This window comes from Aulonocara stuartgranti, assembly GCF_965226115.1.
Source record: "Aulonocara stuartgranti genome assembly, chromosome: 10".
Taxonomy (NCBI): domain Eukaryota; kingdom Metazoa; phylum Chordata; class Actinopteri; order Cichliformes; family Cichlidae; genus Aulonocara; species Aulonocara stuartgranti.
The window spans coordinates 31,972,225-31,986,409 of NC_138946.1; the positions used below are offsets into that span (position 1 = coordinate 31,972,225).

The 14,185-nt window shown below is 42.9% G+C and overlaps 1 protein-coding gene across 3 annotated transcripts in view; it reads right to left on the minus strand.

Moving 5' to 3' along the window:
- Positions 1 to 11,998: 11,998 nt before the first annotated feature.
- Positions 11,999 to 14,185, minus strand: part of usp25 (ubiquitin specific peptidase 25) — a 36,198-nt gene continuing 34,011 nt past the window's right edge. For all 3 annotated transcript variants that reach the window (XM_082549864.1, XM_082549863.1, XM_082549865.1), the window contains 2 exons: positions 13,946 to 14,138; positions 11,999 to 12,896 (listed from right to left, as the gene is read on the minus strand). In XM_082549864.1, the coding sequence (XP_082405990.1) occupies positions 12,724 to 12,896; positions 13,946 to 14,138 (366 nt within the window). In that variant the 3' untranslated portion in view covers positions 11,999 to 12,723. The remainder of the gene's footprint in view (positions 12,897 to 13,945; positions 14,139 to 14,185) is intronic.

Genomic DNA, 14,185 nt, shown 5'->3' on the forward strand with positions numbered 1-14,185 from the left:
ATTAATACATGTTGGCTTGGCAGCTATCGTACCCACCATCAGTCATGCAGACAAGTTTTTCATAGCTGCTGCCAATATCAAGTTCCCTGTCATATGCATTAGTCAAACTGTTGATATAAAGAAAGGTTCTTTAAGGACAGCCTCATAAATACCTTTAACATTGCTTATTCTCTCCTCCTGCCAAACAGCCAGAGGGTTCAAAATAAAACTAGATATGCTAAGTGAGCTGGCAGGAAGACAATGGTCTTAGTGAGCTCCTCGGTGATCTGGGCCATGAGCTGGTGGGGGGAGGGGGACAAATTAAAGAAGAACACCGTGGACCGAAAGGGCTTAAGGTAATGATTTATGGTCCCGGGATCCAGCAAATGTTTCGTCATGTATTAATAGCATCTTCATTTTTTCCCCTTTTAATCGACTGGAAGCCAAGACGCTCTTTTTGCTGATTGTGACTTTGCCTAAATGGGAAGCTGAATGTTAAACATCTGGAGTACTCACTGCGGCCTCTTCACTGTGCATTTGTGACTTCATTTCTTAGCAGCTGCTTCTAAAAAGGAAAAGGATTCACTGCCACTTTAGCCTTACCTCATAGACACCAATTAAAAACTTAGTGCAGGAGATTAACCGGAAAAACTAATGTGCTTTACTGCAGTGACTAACAAGTGGCAAATTACAGTCATGAAAAAACATGTAACAGCTGCCACTATTGAACGCTGATGTGCATTTATTTAAGTAACTACAGTCATAGTTTGTACACATTATTCTTGAACACATTTTATTCATACCAGGCCTGTTTTACCTTACTGTTGGTTAGCAATGTGTCAAAACTACGGTGTCATTTTAAGTACAACGACACAAAATTAAGCAACGACAAAAAGAAAAACACAAAAACATCTCAGGAAATACAACATTAAATAAAACACACACGCAACATTTAACAAAAGAACAACGCTACCAAAAAGACGATATATATTAGCAAGATATTATATCCTCACTACATACGACTCTGGATACTGTAGCTCCTGTGAAAACTAAGGCCTCAAATCAGAAGTACCTGACTCCGTGGTATAATTCTCAAACACGTAGCCTAAAGCAGATGACTCGTAATCTGGAGAGGAAATGGATGTCACAAATTTAGAGGATCATCATTTAGCCTGGAGAAATAGTTTCTCTTCAGCACTGTAGCCAGGCTGACAAACAGTCAGAGCTCTGTTGAGCCAACCATCCCTTTAACGTTGACTTCATGAACTTCTTCACAAATAAAATTTTAATCATTAAAGAAAAAATTACCAATAATATTATAATATTATTATAATAATATTATCTACAGCTGCTTTCAGTACCACTGATATTCATTTAGACTCTTTTTCTCCAGTTGATCTTTCTGAGTTAACTTCAATAATTACTTCCTCCAAACCATCAACGTGTCTTTTAGACCCCATTCCTACAAAACTGCTCAAAGAAGTCCTGCCATTAATTAATTCTTCAATCTTAAATATGATCAACCTATCTCTAATAATCGGCTATGTACCACAGGCCTTCAAGCTGGCTGTAGTTAAACCTGTACTTAAAATCTCTAGACCCAGCTGTCTTAGCTAATTATAGGCCAATCTCCAACCTTCCTTTCATATCAAAAATCCTTGAAAGAGTAGTTGTCAAACAGCTAACAGACTCCAATTTGTGCATGTAAATGGAGAGTCCTCTTCACACACTAAGGTCAATTATGGAGTTCCACAGGGTTCAGTGCTAGGACCAATTCTGTTTACATTATACATGCTTCCCTTAGGCAGCATCATTAGAAGACATAGCATACATTTTCACTGCTATGCAGATGACACCCATCCAAAATGCTGCAGCAAGAGTCCTGACAGGGACTAGAAAGAGAGAGCAGATTTCTCCTGTATTGGCTTCCCTTCATTGGCTTCCTGTTAAATCCAGAATTGAATTCAAAATCCTGCTCCTCACATACAAGGTCTTAAATAATCAGGCCCCATCTTATCTTAATGACCTTGTAGTACCATATCACCCTATTAGAGCACTTCGCTCTCACACTGCAGGCCTACTTGTTGTTCCTAGAGTATTTAAAGTAGAATGGGAGGCAGAGCCTTCAGTTTTCAGGCCCCTCTTCTGTGGAACCAGCTTCCAGTTTGTATTCGGGAGATAGACACTATCTCTATGTGGCGGGAGGTGTGGTCCCGGGTGCGGCTGCAGGGGAGGAGTGGTGCAGTGAGCTCAACGGGGCGGTGCTGGAGATGCCGGTGAGAACAGCTGATGGCGATTTGGACTGATGGTGGTTTCCTTCCCTTTTTATAGTGAGACGGAGAGGAGCGGAGGGAGAGGGAAATCAGCTGGGACCGACAGCTGTCAGACTGTGTTCAGTCATAACCTGGGAAAACTATAAATAAATGTGGAATCTGGTGATAAAGACCTGTGTGTGTGTGTACCTGTGTGTAGTGCATTTCACACTCTACTTTTAAGATTAGGCTTCAAACTTTCCTTTTTGCTAAAGCATATAGTTAGGGCTGGACCAGGTGACCCTGAATCCTCCCTTAGTTATGCTGCAATAGACGTAGGCTGCCGGGGGATTCCCATGATGCATTGAGTTTTTCCTTTCCAGTCACCTTTCTCACTCCCTATGTGTTAACAGACCTCTCTGCATTGAATCATATCTGTTATTAACCTCTGTCTCTCTTCCACAGCATGTCTTTATCCTGTCTTCCTTCTCTCACCCCAACCAATCACAGCAGATGGCCCCGCCCCTCCCTGAGCCTGGTTCTGCTGGAGGTTTCTTCCTGTTAAAAGGGAGTTTTTCCTTCCCACTGTCGCCAAAGTGCTTGGTCATAGGGGGTCATATGATTGTTGGGTTTTTCTTTGTATGTATTATTGTACAATCTACTGTGCAATATAAAGCACCTTGAGGCGACTGCTGTTGTGATTTGGCGCTGTGTAAATAAAACTGAATTGAATTGAACTGAATAAAAAAAAAAACTATTGCAATTTTTGTATTTATTTGCAGGGTGTTTTTACAAGTTTGAAAAGTAAAGTTTTGTTGTTGTTTTTCAGAGTATTCACGATTGTTGTTTTTGTAATGTTGTGTTTGCGCTCGTTGTCATTAGCATAAAGATTTGCAGCTTTGCAGCAGCCCGTACAAATGTCTGTGACACAGCTGTTGGTCAAGTTCCCAGAGGTAGTCGTTTCTGGAGATCTATTGTCTCATTACCCTCTCTGTCTTCTGTTGGTTTTCTGGTTCCTTTGCATTTTCAGTTACTTCTTGTCTTATTTTGAAAAGCTGTGCATCTCCAGTGGAGCTTTGTTGTGTTTGTTTTCACCTATGTGTCACCTGTTTGCTCTCTCGTTGTCTGTGTTTCATGAGCCTCTTCTTGGACTCCTGTTTCCTTGTAACTGCAGGTTGGACTTTGTGTTTAACTGGTTATTGGATCAGCCATTAAAGGCTCACTTTTTGTTTATTTAACCTGCCTCTGTTATCCTACACTTGGGTCCTCTCTCCTGTGAACCCTGACCCTGATTTTAAATACATCTTTTCTTCAGCGCTAAACCAGCATGAACACAAGTAGCCTTCAATTCTTCGTGCCAATGTGTAGTTAGAGAACACGTGAAGAGTCAGGAGAGGTGAGATGGCTCCCTTCTTTCTGAGTGGACACGTGAAAGTCAAGGTAGAATATTAAACAAAACAGAGGTGAAAAATGATGGAGAGCGTGTTCACTTTTGAGGTGAAAGTTCAATCCAATCGAATAAAAAATGTGAGGAAAAGGGCAAACAGACCACAGACTGCCACCTTTACAGTGAGATGCTTATTTCCTAGGCAACAGAGCCGAGAGCAACAACATAACCAGTCCCACAAGAAAAGATTTACGCTCAACATCACTCATTACCACGAGATGTTGATAAGCGTTGCCCACACTGACGGCCCAAAGAAGCACATCTCAGCAGACTGACAGAGGCTGCTGGGCTCTCAGTAATGAGGGAGCCAGACAGCCGCCTCACCTCCTATTTGTCGACTGATGGAAGTCTTGTTTGGCCCAGCTGCGTCTCCATGGAAGTGGCACCTTGAGGGGCTGCTCCCCGCCCCACCTCATCCCTCACCCTCCCACCAAGTTTCTCATCACATCCTGGTGAGAGGCTGGAGCTGCTGTGAAACACCAGCCCCTTGGCACAGAGCCCAGATGGAATTATTTCCCCTGCACGACTTTTATCTGACCATAAAGCACAACCCAACAAGGGCAGAACCCTCAGAAAAGCACCATTAAATGCTGAGTGAACAGAGAGCAATTTAAAATCCCCCCTCTTCTTCTTCTTCTCCCTTTTTTTCAGCCTCCCTTTCTTTACCATAAGCTATTCTCAAACCTGACTATAAAGAAGGCGGCTGTTAATTGATATTCAGCTTGGGGGATTAAAGACCTACGTGGACAAAGCTGTTAAATATGTGCTCAGAATGGCGATGTGAAGAATGCTCTCTGATGCTTTCTATTCATGTGACGGCTGCAAATTGCCTGCAGTGTGATCTTGGAACAGCTTTTCCTGAATCAGCCCTACAGCAGCAGAAGGCTGAGCCCCTGCGCTCCACATTTATTTATTTATTTATTTATTTTTTCACATTTCTACAGTTAAAACTCTTTGACAATGCCGACTCAGCTGGAAGACGAGTCTCACAGTTGGTGAGGGAAGCTTGCGTAACATATACGAGCTGTTTAAACCCTAAACTGTCTATCAGCTTCCAGGGGTTCACTCACTGTCACTGCAGTAGCACGACGGAGTGGGAGTGTGTGAGTTCCTGCATGTTTAGCGTGGGAAGCAAAAAACTGTTGATTGCAGCTCATTTAGTCTAACCTGCATACATTTAACAACACGCTGAACAACGACAAAAGTAGGTAACATCAAAGGTGAGGATAAACCGACGCTGAAACTCTAATGGGCAAATGAGGCTTGTACGAAATGACTAAATGAAGATATACGCTCTGCGTGCACACAAAGGCTCTCGAGACATGCACCTGCTGCTTCCCACGCAAAAAAAAGTTGGCAAAAAAAGTTGAGAGCAGATGTAGGGATGCTCTGACCCATACTGGAGAAATTGGTGATGGTGGTGTTGAAGAAGTGAACTTCATACTTCATAGCTCAGGTGGTAGAGCAGGACAGCTACTGATTGGAAGGTTGGTGGTTCGATCCATGGCTCCCCTATTCTGCATGCCAAATATCCTTGGGTAAGATACTAACCCCCAGTTGCTCTCTGATGTAGCCATCTGAGTGTGAATGTTTGCTAAACAGCACTAAAGAAAAAGAAGGAAATGGGTGTGATTGGGTGAGTGAGGCATGTTGTATAGAGCACTTTGGGAGAGTAGAAAAGCACTAAATAAGAATCAGTCCATTTTACCATCTCGCAGCTTCTTTTCAACCATTTATTCAGTAATTCTCCTAAAGTGAGGCCCTCATTTTTACTACCACCAGATAGGCTTTGTGGCTCCGTGATGTAGTGGTAAACATTTGCCTTATATGTGAAAAATAGCGGTTTGATTCAAGGAGACACAAACTTAGCCTCAGGAGGTCATAAGCTAGTCTACTCCTAGTGCTGATCCCAAGCCTGGATAAACAGCAGGGCTGTGTCAGGAAGGACAGGAAGGTCATGTCTCTGCCAAGTCAAATATGCACTTTGGCAACCCCCTGGAAAATGAGGGAGCAGCCCAAGTCACCTTTTCCTAATAATACTCAAACATCTAGAAAGCAGAACGAGAGATAAAAGGATTCTTTTCATATCTTTAGTAGAACTACAAGTATTATTAGGGGTTTGGGTTCTGTTATCAGTTATCCTATTCCTACACTCTTACAAACTGCCAGTTGTTACTCCCATGTCCTACTGTATGTACACCATATTGACAAATTACTCACCCATCCATCATCATTGAATTTCAATCACTTGCACGGCCACAGGAGTATGAAATCAAACACCTCGGCATCTACAAACATTTGGGAAAGAATGGCTCGCCCTCAGAAGTACTGCGATAGGATGTCACCTGCAGTTCAGCTGTGAAATTTCTTCACTACTAAATATTCTACAGTAGGCTGTTGGTGGTATTATAACAAAGTGATTGAGAATGACAGCAACTCAGCCACGAAGTGGTAAAATCACAGCGTGAGGTCAGCAGATGCTGAGGTCTGCAGAGTCGATCGCTACAGAGATCCAAACTTCATGTGGCCTTCAGATTAGCTCAACAACAGTGTGTAGAGCAGTTGCACCCAAGCCTTCCATCACCAGGAACAATGCAAATGCCACAACTGGACTCTAGAGAAGTGGAGATGAATTCTCCAAAGTGGCAAATCACGCTTCTTTCTGATGGAAGAGTTCGGCTTTGTTGTTAAACCCTCTGGATTAAGAATCAGAGTCACTAAAGTTCATGTGCACATGAAAGTAGATGAACAAATACTTTTGACAATGTAGTGTACATTTGAAGTATCATTAAGAACCAGCAAGTATTTTAAAGTACTGAAGATTACACACTAAATTCAGAAGAATTACATAGAATTCTATATTAAATATCTACCCGGTTCCCACCCAGTCTCATATGTTGTGATTTTGTTTGTAAGACACTGACAGTTTACAGTACATGGACAAAAATGTGAAGAGCATAATGTCTAACCTGGTAATTACGTGACATGTTGATAAAGAAGGCAGATCCATAGATAGATGAACGATAGATGTTAGTTACATTTGTTACAACCACTGGCTTTATTTTTATTCTTAGACTTGAGTGCCTTTGTGTAATAGATTACTATCGTTTACAATCAAAATCACTTTATTTTCTTTCCTCTTCCTTTGTATCAGCTTTGTTTTGAACCGTGTGTTTCATTTCAGATGCATCAGAGTGCCCAGCCTTCTTTGACTCACTGGGTGGGGCGCTGGAGAGTGCTTCATCTGGAGACTCCAATGCAACACTGGAGGGGTGTGATTGGGAGGAACAGCCTGATCTAAACCCAAATGGTGTTTTATTGTTGGTCTTCATCATGCACCGGGCGTGGGATGCTTCTGGGATGGTGCTGAACTCAACTGAGGATATGGTCAGGCAGTGGAAAGAAGACTTTGAGGATCTCCTCAATCCCACTGACACACCTGTAGTGGGAGCAGAGTCAGTGGACGATGAGGAAGACTCACACATTGTGGCTGAGTAATGCTTCCTAAAGCCCTGTAGGGCTGTCCTGGCTAACATGTCTGCAACATTGTGTGGAGGTCTGCGGCGGCGCCTCTAAATGGGTAACTAGAAGGGGATCACACTCCGCAGCCTCCCCAGGAAGATCCGTGCCAGGGTGCTGGACAGGAGAATCCGTCCATCAGTAAAACACGGCATTTGGTTATTTCCACGCTTCAGGCAGTCACTGCAATCACAAAGGTTTTGTTTGCAAGTATGAAGAATATTATTTAGATTCATAATTGATTTTGTTTGTTGAATTATTGAGTCTTTACAACAAATGACATTATTATTTTTGTCAAACCACTAGAACTAAAAGATCTCGATGGCCTCCTTTCACTCCATTGTGAGGCAAAATCACAAAAATCGTGTCCTTGTCCAAATACTTATGGTCCTGACTGCATAATTAGACAGACTTGGCAGAGGTGCATGCATATTGTTTCAGCTGTTTTCCCTATTAACAACTGCAGGTCATGAATTGGGTCTGTGGGGGCTTAAATTTGGATGCAGTTGGAAAACCAGTTGAAACCACTAATTAAGCCTGTCCATCAGTATCATGGGCCACATAAACTGCCACTGTTTCTACTCTATAATCAAAGCTTGGCTTCATGCCCCACTTTAAGTCAATAGAAATAATGAGCAAAATTAGGGGATGCCTCTGCCAATAATGATAATTAATGCCCCATAAACATTTGCAAGCCAACAAGGTCTACTTAGACAGGTCAATCAAAAGGCCAACTCAAAGGTGGTTACACACAAACCGCACATGCACTGTGATGCAGATGAGAGCCCCTGCCTGCTGTTTCTGCAAGGGTGAAATAAGGATAACACACGCAGCAGAGAGAGAGAGAGAGACTCATATTGCTTCTCAGGTCCTATGACAGAGGTTAAAGTATTCAAAAACAGGGGTGGATTATTGATTTTTACATAGAAATGAAACACTGTGGGATGAGATGAAGATCAGATGTGATGAAGAGCACAGACAAGGTGGCCTTGTCTGAAAATTTCAGAGCAGAGGAATTAAAAGATGGTAGTTTATTTGACAGACTGGTTTGAGCATGTTAATGTATTTCCACGCTGTCTAATATTGATTCCTTATTTGGGTTTGTGTGACAAACGAGCCTCAGTCTGAGCAGCAACGTTACGGAAACCTGGTCTTACTATAATATATTAAAGTGCATAAGGGGAAAAAACCCTGATCAGATTATTCACTTTAAACTAAAGAACAATCAAACTCATGTAAATAGTGTGAGCTTCTATTTATTGCCTAAGAGGGCTCATTTTTATTTGGGAATCTTTCACTTTTTCTCTAAGTAGTGCACTGTGTGTGATACAGTGGAAACAAGTCATCTCAAGTTATTTTGGAGAATTACTTTTCTTGCCCAGCAGTTTCCCTGTCCACGTGTGGCTTAATCTTTCCTTACACTCAAAGTGTGCATACCTCATTCCCTTTTGGTTACAAAAACCATCTTCTTTACAGTTTTCTCTTCTACTAATATTAACAGTTTCGATGCTATAAGAGAAACGCCACTGGCTAGCACATCGGTGCCAGAATGATTCTGGCTGCATGATGCATTGAGTTTTTCCTTTCCAGTCACTTTTCTCACTCACTATGTGTTAATAGACCTCTCTGCATTGAATCACACTTGTTATTAATCTCTGTCTCTCTTCCACAGCATGTCTTTATCCTGTCTTCCTTCTCTCACCCCAACCAATCACAGCAGATGGCCCTGCCCCTCCCTGAGCCTGGTTCTGCAGGAGGTTTCTTCCTGTTAAAAGGGAGTTTTTCCTTCCCACTGTCGCCAAAGAGCTTGCGCATAGGGGATCATATGATTGTTGGGTTTTTCTCTGTATGTATTATTGTAGGGTCTACCTTACAATATAAAGCGCCTTGATGCAGCTGTTGTGATTTGATGCTGTATAAATAAAATTGAATTTTGAACTCATACCGGTGAGCAGACATTAAAGCTGAGTGTTGAAAAGCATCATTGATCATCAGCAGGACTTGGAAATAGAACCGTGAGGGCAAAGACAACAAACTGTTCAGACTCTCATATTTATGTTGTGGTCCTCTGGAATGACCCAAACCCCAGACTGGACACTCAATTAGTGAAATAGGTATTGATCCCCTACATTCTGGCACACACAGATAGGCTGTGTGCGTATGTGGTACACAGATTGCAATCAATCCATCAGTTACTCAAGATGCTTATGATCTCGTTTTGTGTATAAAGCACACCTGACAATAGAATTTCTTCCATTCTGACTCCTCCACCACCATGTGCAAAACCAAAGAGGTGTTAAAGGAAAGATTTTAGACCTGCACAACACCATCAGCAATTGTGATTGTATATATCAGTCGCCTTCAGTCTGGAGCTCCATCAAAGATCTTGCCTGAAGGTTAAGGATGATCATGGAGGACAAAACTACACAGGAGGAGCCTGTGATTCCCCTGCTCAGGAAGGCACATGTACAGGCCTGTCTTAAGTTTGCCTGTGAATATGTAAGTGATTGAGAAGGCTTGAATCACATGCACACACAGAGGTTGAAAGATTATGGTTTGGGGCTGTTTCTCTGCTAAGTGTACAGGAGGACTTCACCGCATTGAGAAGCCAGTGGGCATTGCTGTGCACCATCAAATCTTTGATAAGAAACTTTTCCCCTGAACATAGAAGATGAATCATGGGTGGGTTTTCCAGCATGACAGTAACCCAAAACATACCACCAAGGCAACAGTGGTCAACTGGAAGATGTGAATTTCCCCAGTGAGGGACAATAAAGGATATTTCTATTAAAAAAGATGCACATTTAGGTCATGGAGTAGTTGAGCCAGTATGCAGACCTCAAACCTACAGAAAATCTGTAGAGGGAGCTGAAACTTCAAATTGCCAAGCAGCAGCCATGAAACCTAAAGGATTTAGAGAGTTCCTGTATAGACGAGTGGACAAAATCCCCCCTGAGATGTGTGCAAACCTGGTGATGAACTACAAGAAACATCTTACTGCTGTGCTTGCCACCAAGGGTTTCACCGCCAAGTATTAAGTTTGTATGTTTTGCTTGGGGATAAAATACTTTTTTAACTTAATGGCATCCAGTAAATGTTTATCTTTTATGCTTTGTGTTTTGCTTCTTTCCTTTAAAATAAAACTACCATAAAAATGATAGACTGTTCATTTCCTTGGGAGTGAGCACGGGTACTTAAAAGGTTCTAAACACTTCAAAGACTGTCATTCATAAGCAGTGAATGTTCTTATTTAACTTTTGACAAAGACTAAGTCAGCGTGCCTGTCAATAATGTGCCATGTGCCAAAAGATCAGGCTACAAACTGCCCTAAATGCTCATCATTTTCTACCCTCGAGTTGAGCCAATACCAGCTTGGCACTGGTTTCCTGATATGGTCATTTCCAACACGAGAAGGTGGAGCTTTAAAATACTGCCCCCAGTCTGTGGAAGCTAGAAAAGGGGCAGTCAAACCGAATCAGGTGGGCTTCTGTGACGGAGGAGGTTAAATTTCCAGTTCACCCTCTGAAACAAGCGGTTTTAGCTCTGTGGAGGCTGCATAAAGGTCAGTGTTTTATATACGTGCGTGTGTGTGTAATAAACTCGAGCAAAACTACTCCACAGCAACAAAAACAGTGCTGGAAAAAAGCACAATAGGCCGCTTTAATATGGATCCGTTTGACTCGAAACAGCTTGAGCTCTTGTGCAGGATCAAACATGTCAATATGGCTGACAGTCAAACTGTTTCCACTTGTAGGTTCTCCGTGCAAACGGCTTATGTACAGCAGCACTGGCTCAGCCATCAAAGGGCCAATGATGTGACAGGCCTGTGGCTGAAAATGTGGCTCATTGATTAAAAAGAAAGAAAGAAAAAGAGTTCAGAGGAGGCAGACACAACTGTAGCAGACTGTCAGCTAACAGCCGAGCACTGGTTCAGACAGACGTGCAGGAATGCACGAGCAATTGGAACTTGTGCTTCACACTGGGCCAATGACAGACACAGCACAAATGCAAACCACTGGAGTGTGCTCGCCAAGCTGCTTTTCAGCCTTCACCAAAGTTATTTGCCTTTATGCAAAAGTTTGGCTTATTTTATGATCCTGCACAGCTGTTAATATCAATACTTAGGAACCGGTATATTGTAGAAACCTAATTCTCTACAAATCATTCCCAGTGTAATGAAATGAATCTGTTTTTTTCCCATGCCTTATAGACTGCATCATCTTGTTGCCTTACTACGGCAGAGTCCACGTTGTGATCTGGATGGCGTTAAATCTTTAAAAGGATATTGAGCTGATAAATAAAACGTGTCACTTAAATTGAGTTTCGGACAAAGCTGCGCTCCTTCACCGATGAGGTCAGGAGCGGGAAGCTCGAAATAAAATCCGAAGCATGGTGCGGCATCTCTCAGGATGACGTGCATCTTGAGATATGCGCAATGCTGGGAGCGATGTTTGGGAAAGACTTCTGAGAATGCTTCCTGGCGTCATCACATGGGCTGTTTGCAGTAATCTGTGTTCCTGGAAATTAGTATTACTCCAGGAAATTAGACCTAAGTCACATCATTAAAAAGCTCCACTTTCAAGCTGCTAAAACAGAGTCCCCGTTTCGTATTCTTATTATTGCGACCACATGCTGCACGCTTTGGAGTTTGCATCCGCACATTAATGAAAGCCTGCTTCTAATAAGCTGCAGAATAGCAGCTGAAGCAGCACAGCAGGACAGCACGGAGGGGCGAGACGAAGTGAAGTGCACTGGGATTTTTGTGCAAACAAATGAAAAGTCAACATCAGGCAAAAACATGTTTATGTGGCCTAAAAGGGCCATAAATAAAATTTTATTCTCTCAATTTATTAACAAGCCACAGGAAGTCCATGACCGTCTACCACAGCACTTAAAACATCTCATTCTGGCGCAGTCCACAAAGACATGAGACCCATTTGAGATCCTCTTGAGCCGCTGATAAATCTGGAGGCTCTCTTCCTCGCTCTGACTTCCTTAGAAAAATAAAACAAAACGTGGAAATACTGTACCAAACTGGAGGCGGAGCGGCAGGGTGATCCTTTTCACACTGAGAAGGGTGCGTTAGAAAGGGCTATGAGTGCGTTCGGGGAAGCTTGAATCAAACGGCAACAACAACAATAATAAACTAGGAAAAACCCTCAAACTTTTTTTTGTGTGTATGTTTCGTTTCGTTTTTGCTAAGCTGAAGCAGAACATGTTTCGCTTTCAACCACTTCAGGATCGCCACCGTTTATCCATCAACTTCTTCTCTCACGTTACGTTTCCCCCTCCCAGCAGTCTGCCCTCTCCTCCAGAGCCCTCTATCGTGTTTTGCTTAAAATAAAAGTGAAATAATATTTATAATGATAAAACCTATAGCAGCAAAAGAGTAACAGAGGAATAACAGCTAGAAGCGAGTGACCCCTGGATTGATAAGGAAGGCATGGGTTAAAGAGAGGTCCATGAATTTCTGCCCGGCGTGTCGGGCCTGCGATGAGGGAGAGGCACCTCGGCGACCCTCTGAGCTCATCTTCCCTCGGTGGGCACCCTGCCGAGGGCGGCCATGATGCGGCTGAACCGTTCGCACAGCTCCAGGGTGGAGTAGGTGGGCAGCTTGGGAGGGTCGTGGAAGCTTTTGATCTCCGTTGAGCAGTCCAGCAACTTTGGGAGGAAGTCTGTCAGCTTCTCCTGGAGGTTAGCTGCAGTCAAGAAGTGAACAGACAGAAAATAAGGAACTGTCACCATGCAGTGAAAATCAGATTTTCAGGGCCATTTCATTAGTTAGAAAGGATGTCACGGTCACTGAGATTTTTAGTAGATCGATTTAAAAGTCATATATTTAAGGACGTTTTTCCTTCCCACTGTCTCCAAGTGCTTGCTGTTGGAGGTTTCTCTCTACTATTTTACCCCACAATATACAGTGATTTAGAGCAGCGGTCCCCAACCCCCAGGCTTCGGACCGGTACCTATCTGTGAGTCGGTACCAGGCCGCGAGAGTTGAGGCTCGTGTGTGAAATTTATGGTTTTCAACGTTTTTATCGTTAACTCTGTTTCCCTGGGTTTTTTCCCGTGTTGTAGTTGTGTGTCTTATTTTGAAAGAAATATTTACACGTTACCATAGCGACCAGAAAGCATTAAGGGGAAGAGAGGAGGATGTTACTCTCGATGTTGTTGGTGCATCTTAGGAGGACGCTGCTAATAAAGTTACACGATTACACAGTGAATTCGCGTTTATTATTATATTTATAAAATACCACCGTTTTTGTCTTGGTTGTATCATTTTGTTTTGTTGTATTTATCCGCGACACCTTAAAGGCCGGCCCGTGAAACTATTGTCTGACATTAAACCGGTCCGTGGCACAAAAAGGTTGGGGACCGCTGGTTTAGAGTGACTGTTGTTGTGATTTAGCATTTATCTTACAGCTACAGTGGCTACAGGTAGGTCCAAGTGTTTATTAGTGCAGAGTTCTGTGTTGTATTGTCATGACATTGAAATGCCATCATAGGAGAAATCATAATACAATACACTAGTATTTCTATCTACTTACAAACATTAGTATTGTATAAAATGTTATCTTTAGGTGATCTTTTTCTGTCAGACTTGTGCCTTCTGATACGTGACCTGAGCCGCGGCCTGATTATGGCGATCTTCGGCAGGGGTACGAGGGAATGCACTAGTAACCTAAGCCTTCAACTCTCCGGAAATATCTAATAGGCTAAGTGTGTTTCTTCTCCCTTAAGGACTCACATTCCATCTCTTGGCCCAGGTAGGAGCACCAGCGGTTCCTCATGTCCTCCACCGCCAACAGGTCTCTCACTGCGTCGTGGACCAGCAGCAGAGGGATGCAGGGCACCACCAGCTCATTCATGATGCCCAGGCCTGTGGTCACCTCAGGCTCTTCTCCCGACTCAAACATGGCGGCCGCTTGCTCATTTAGTTTCTGTGGGGCGGGGGGGAGGGACACTGATGAGTCTTTTATATCAAAGC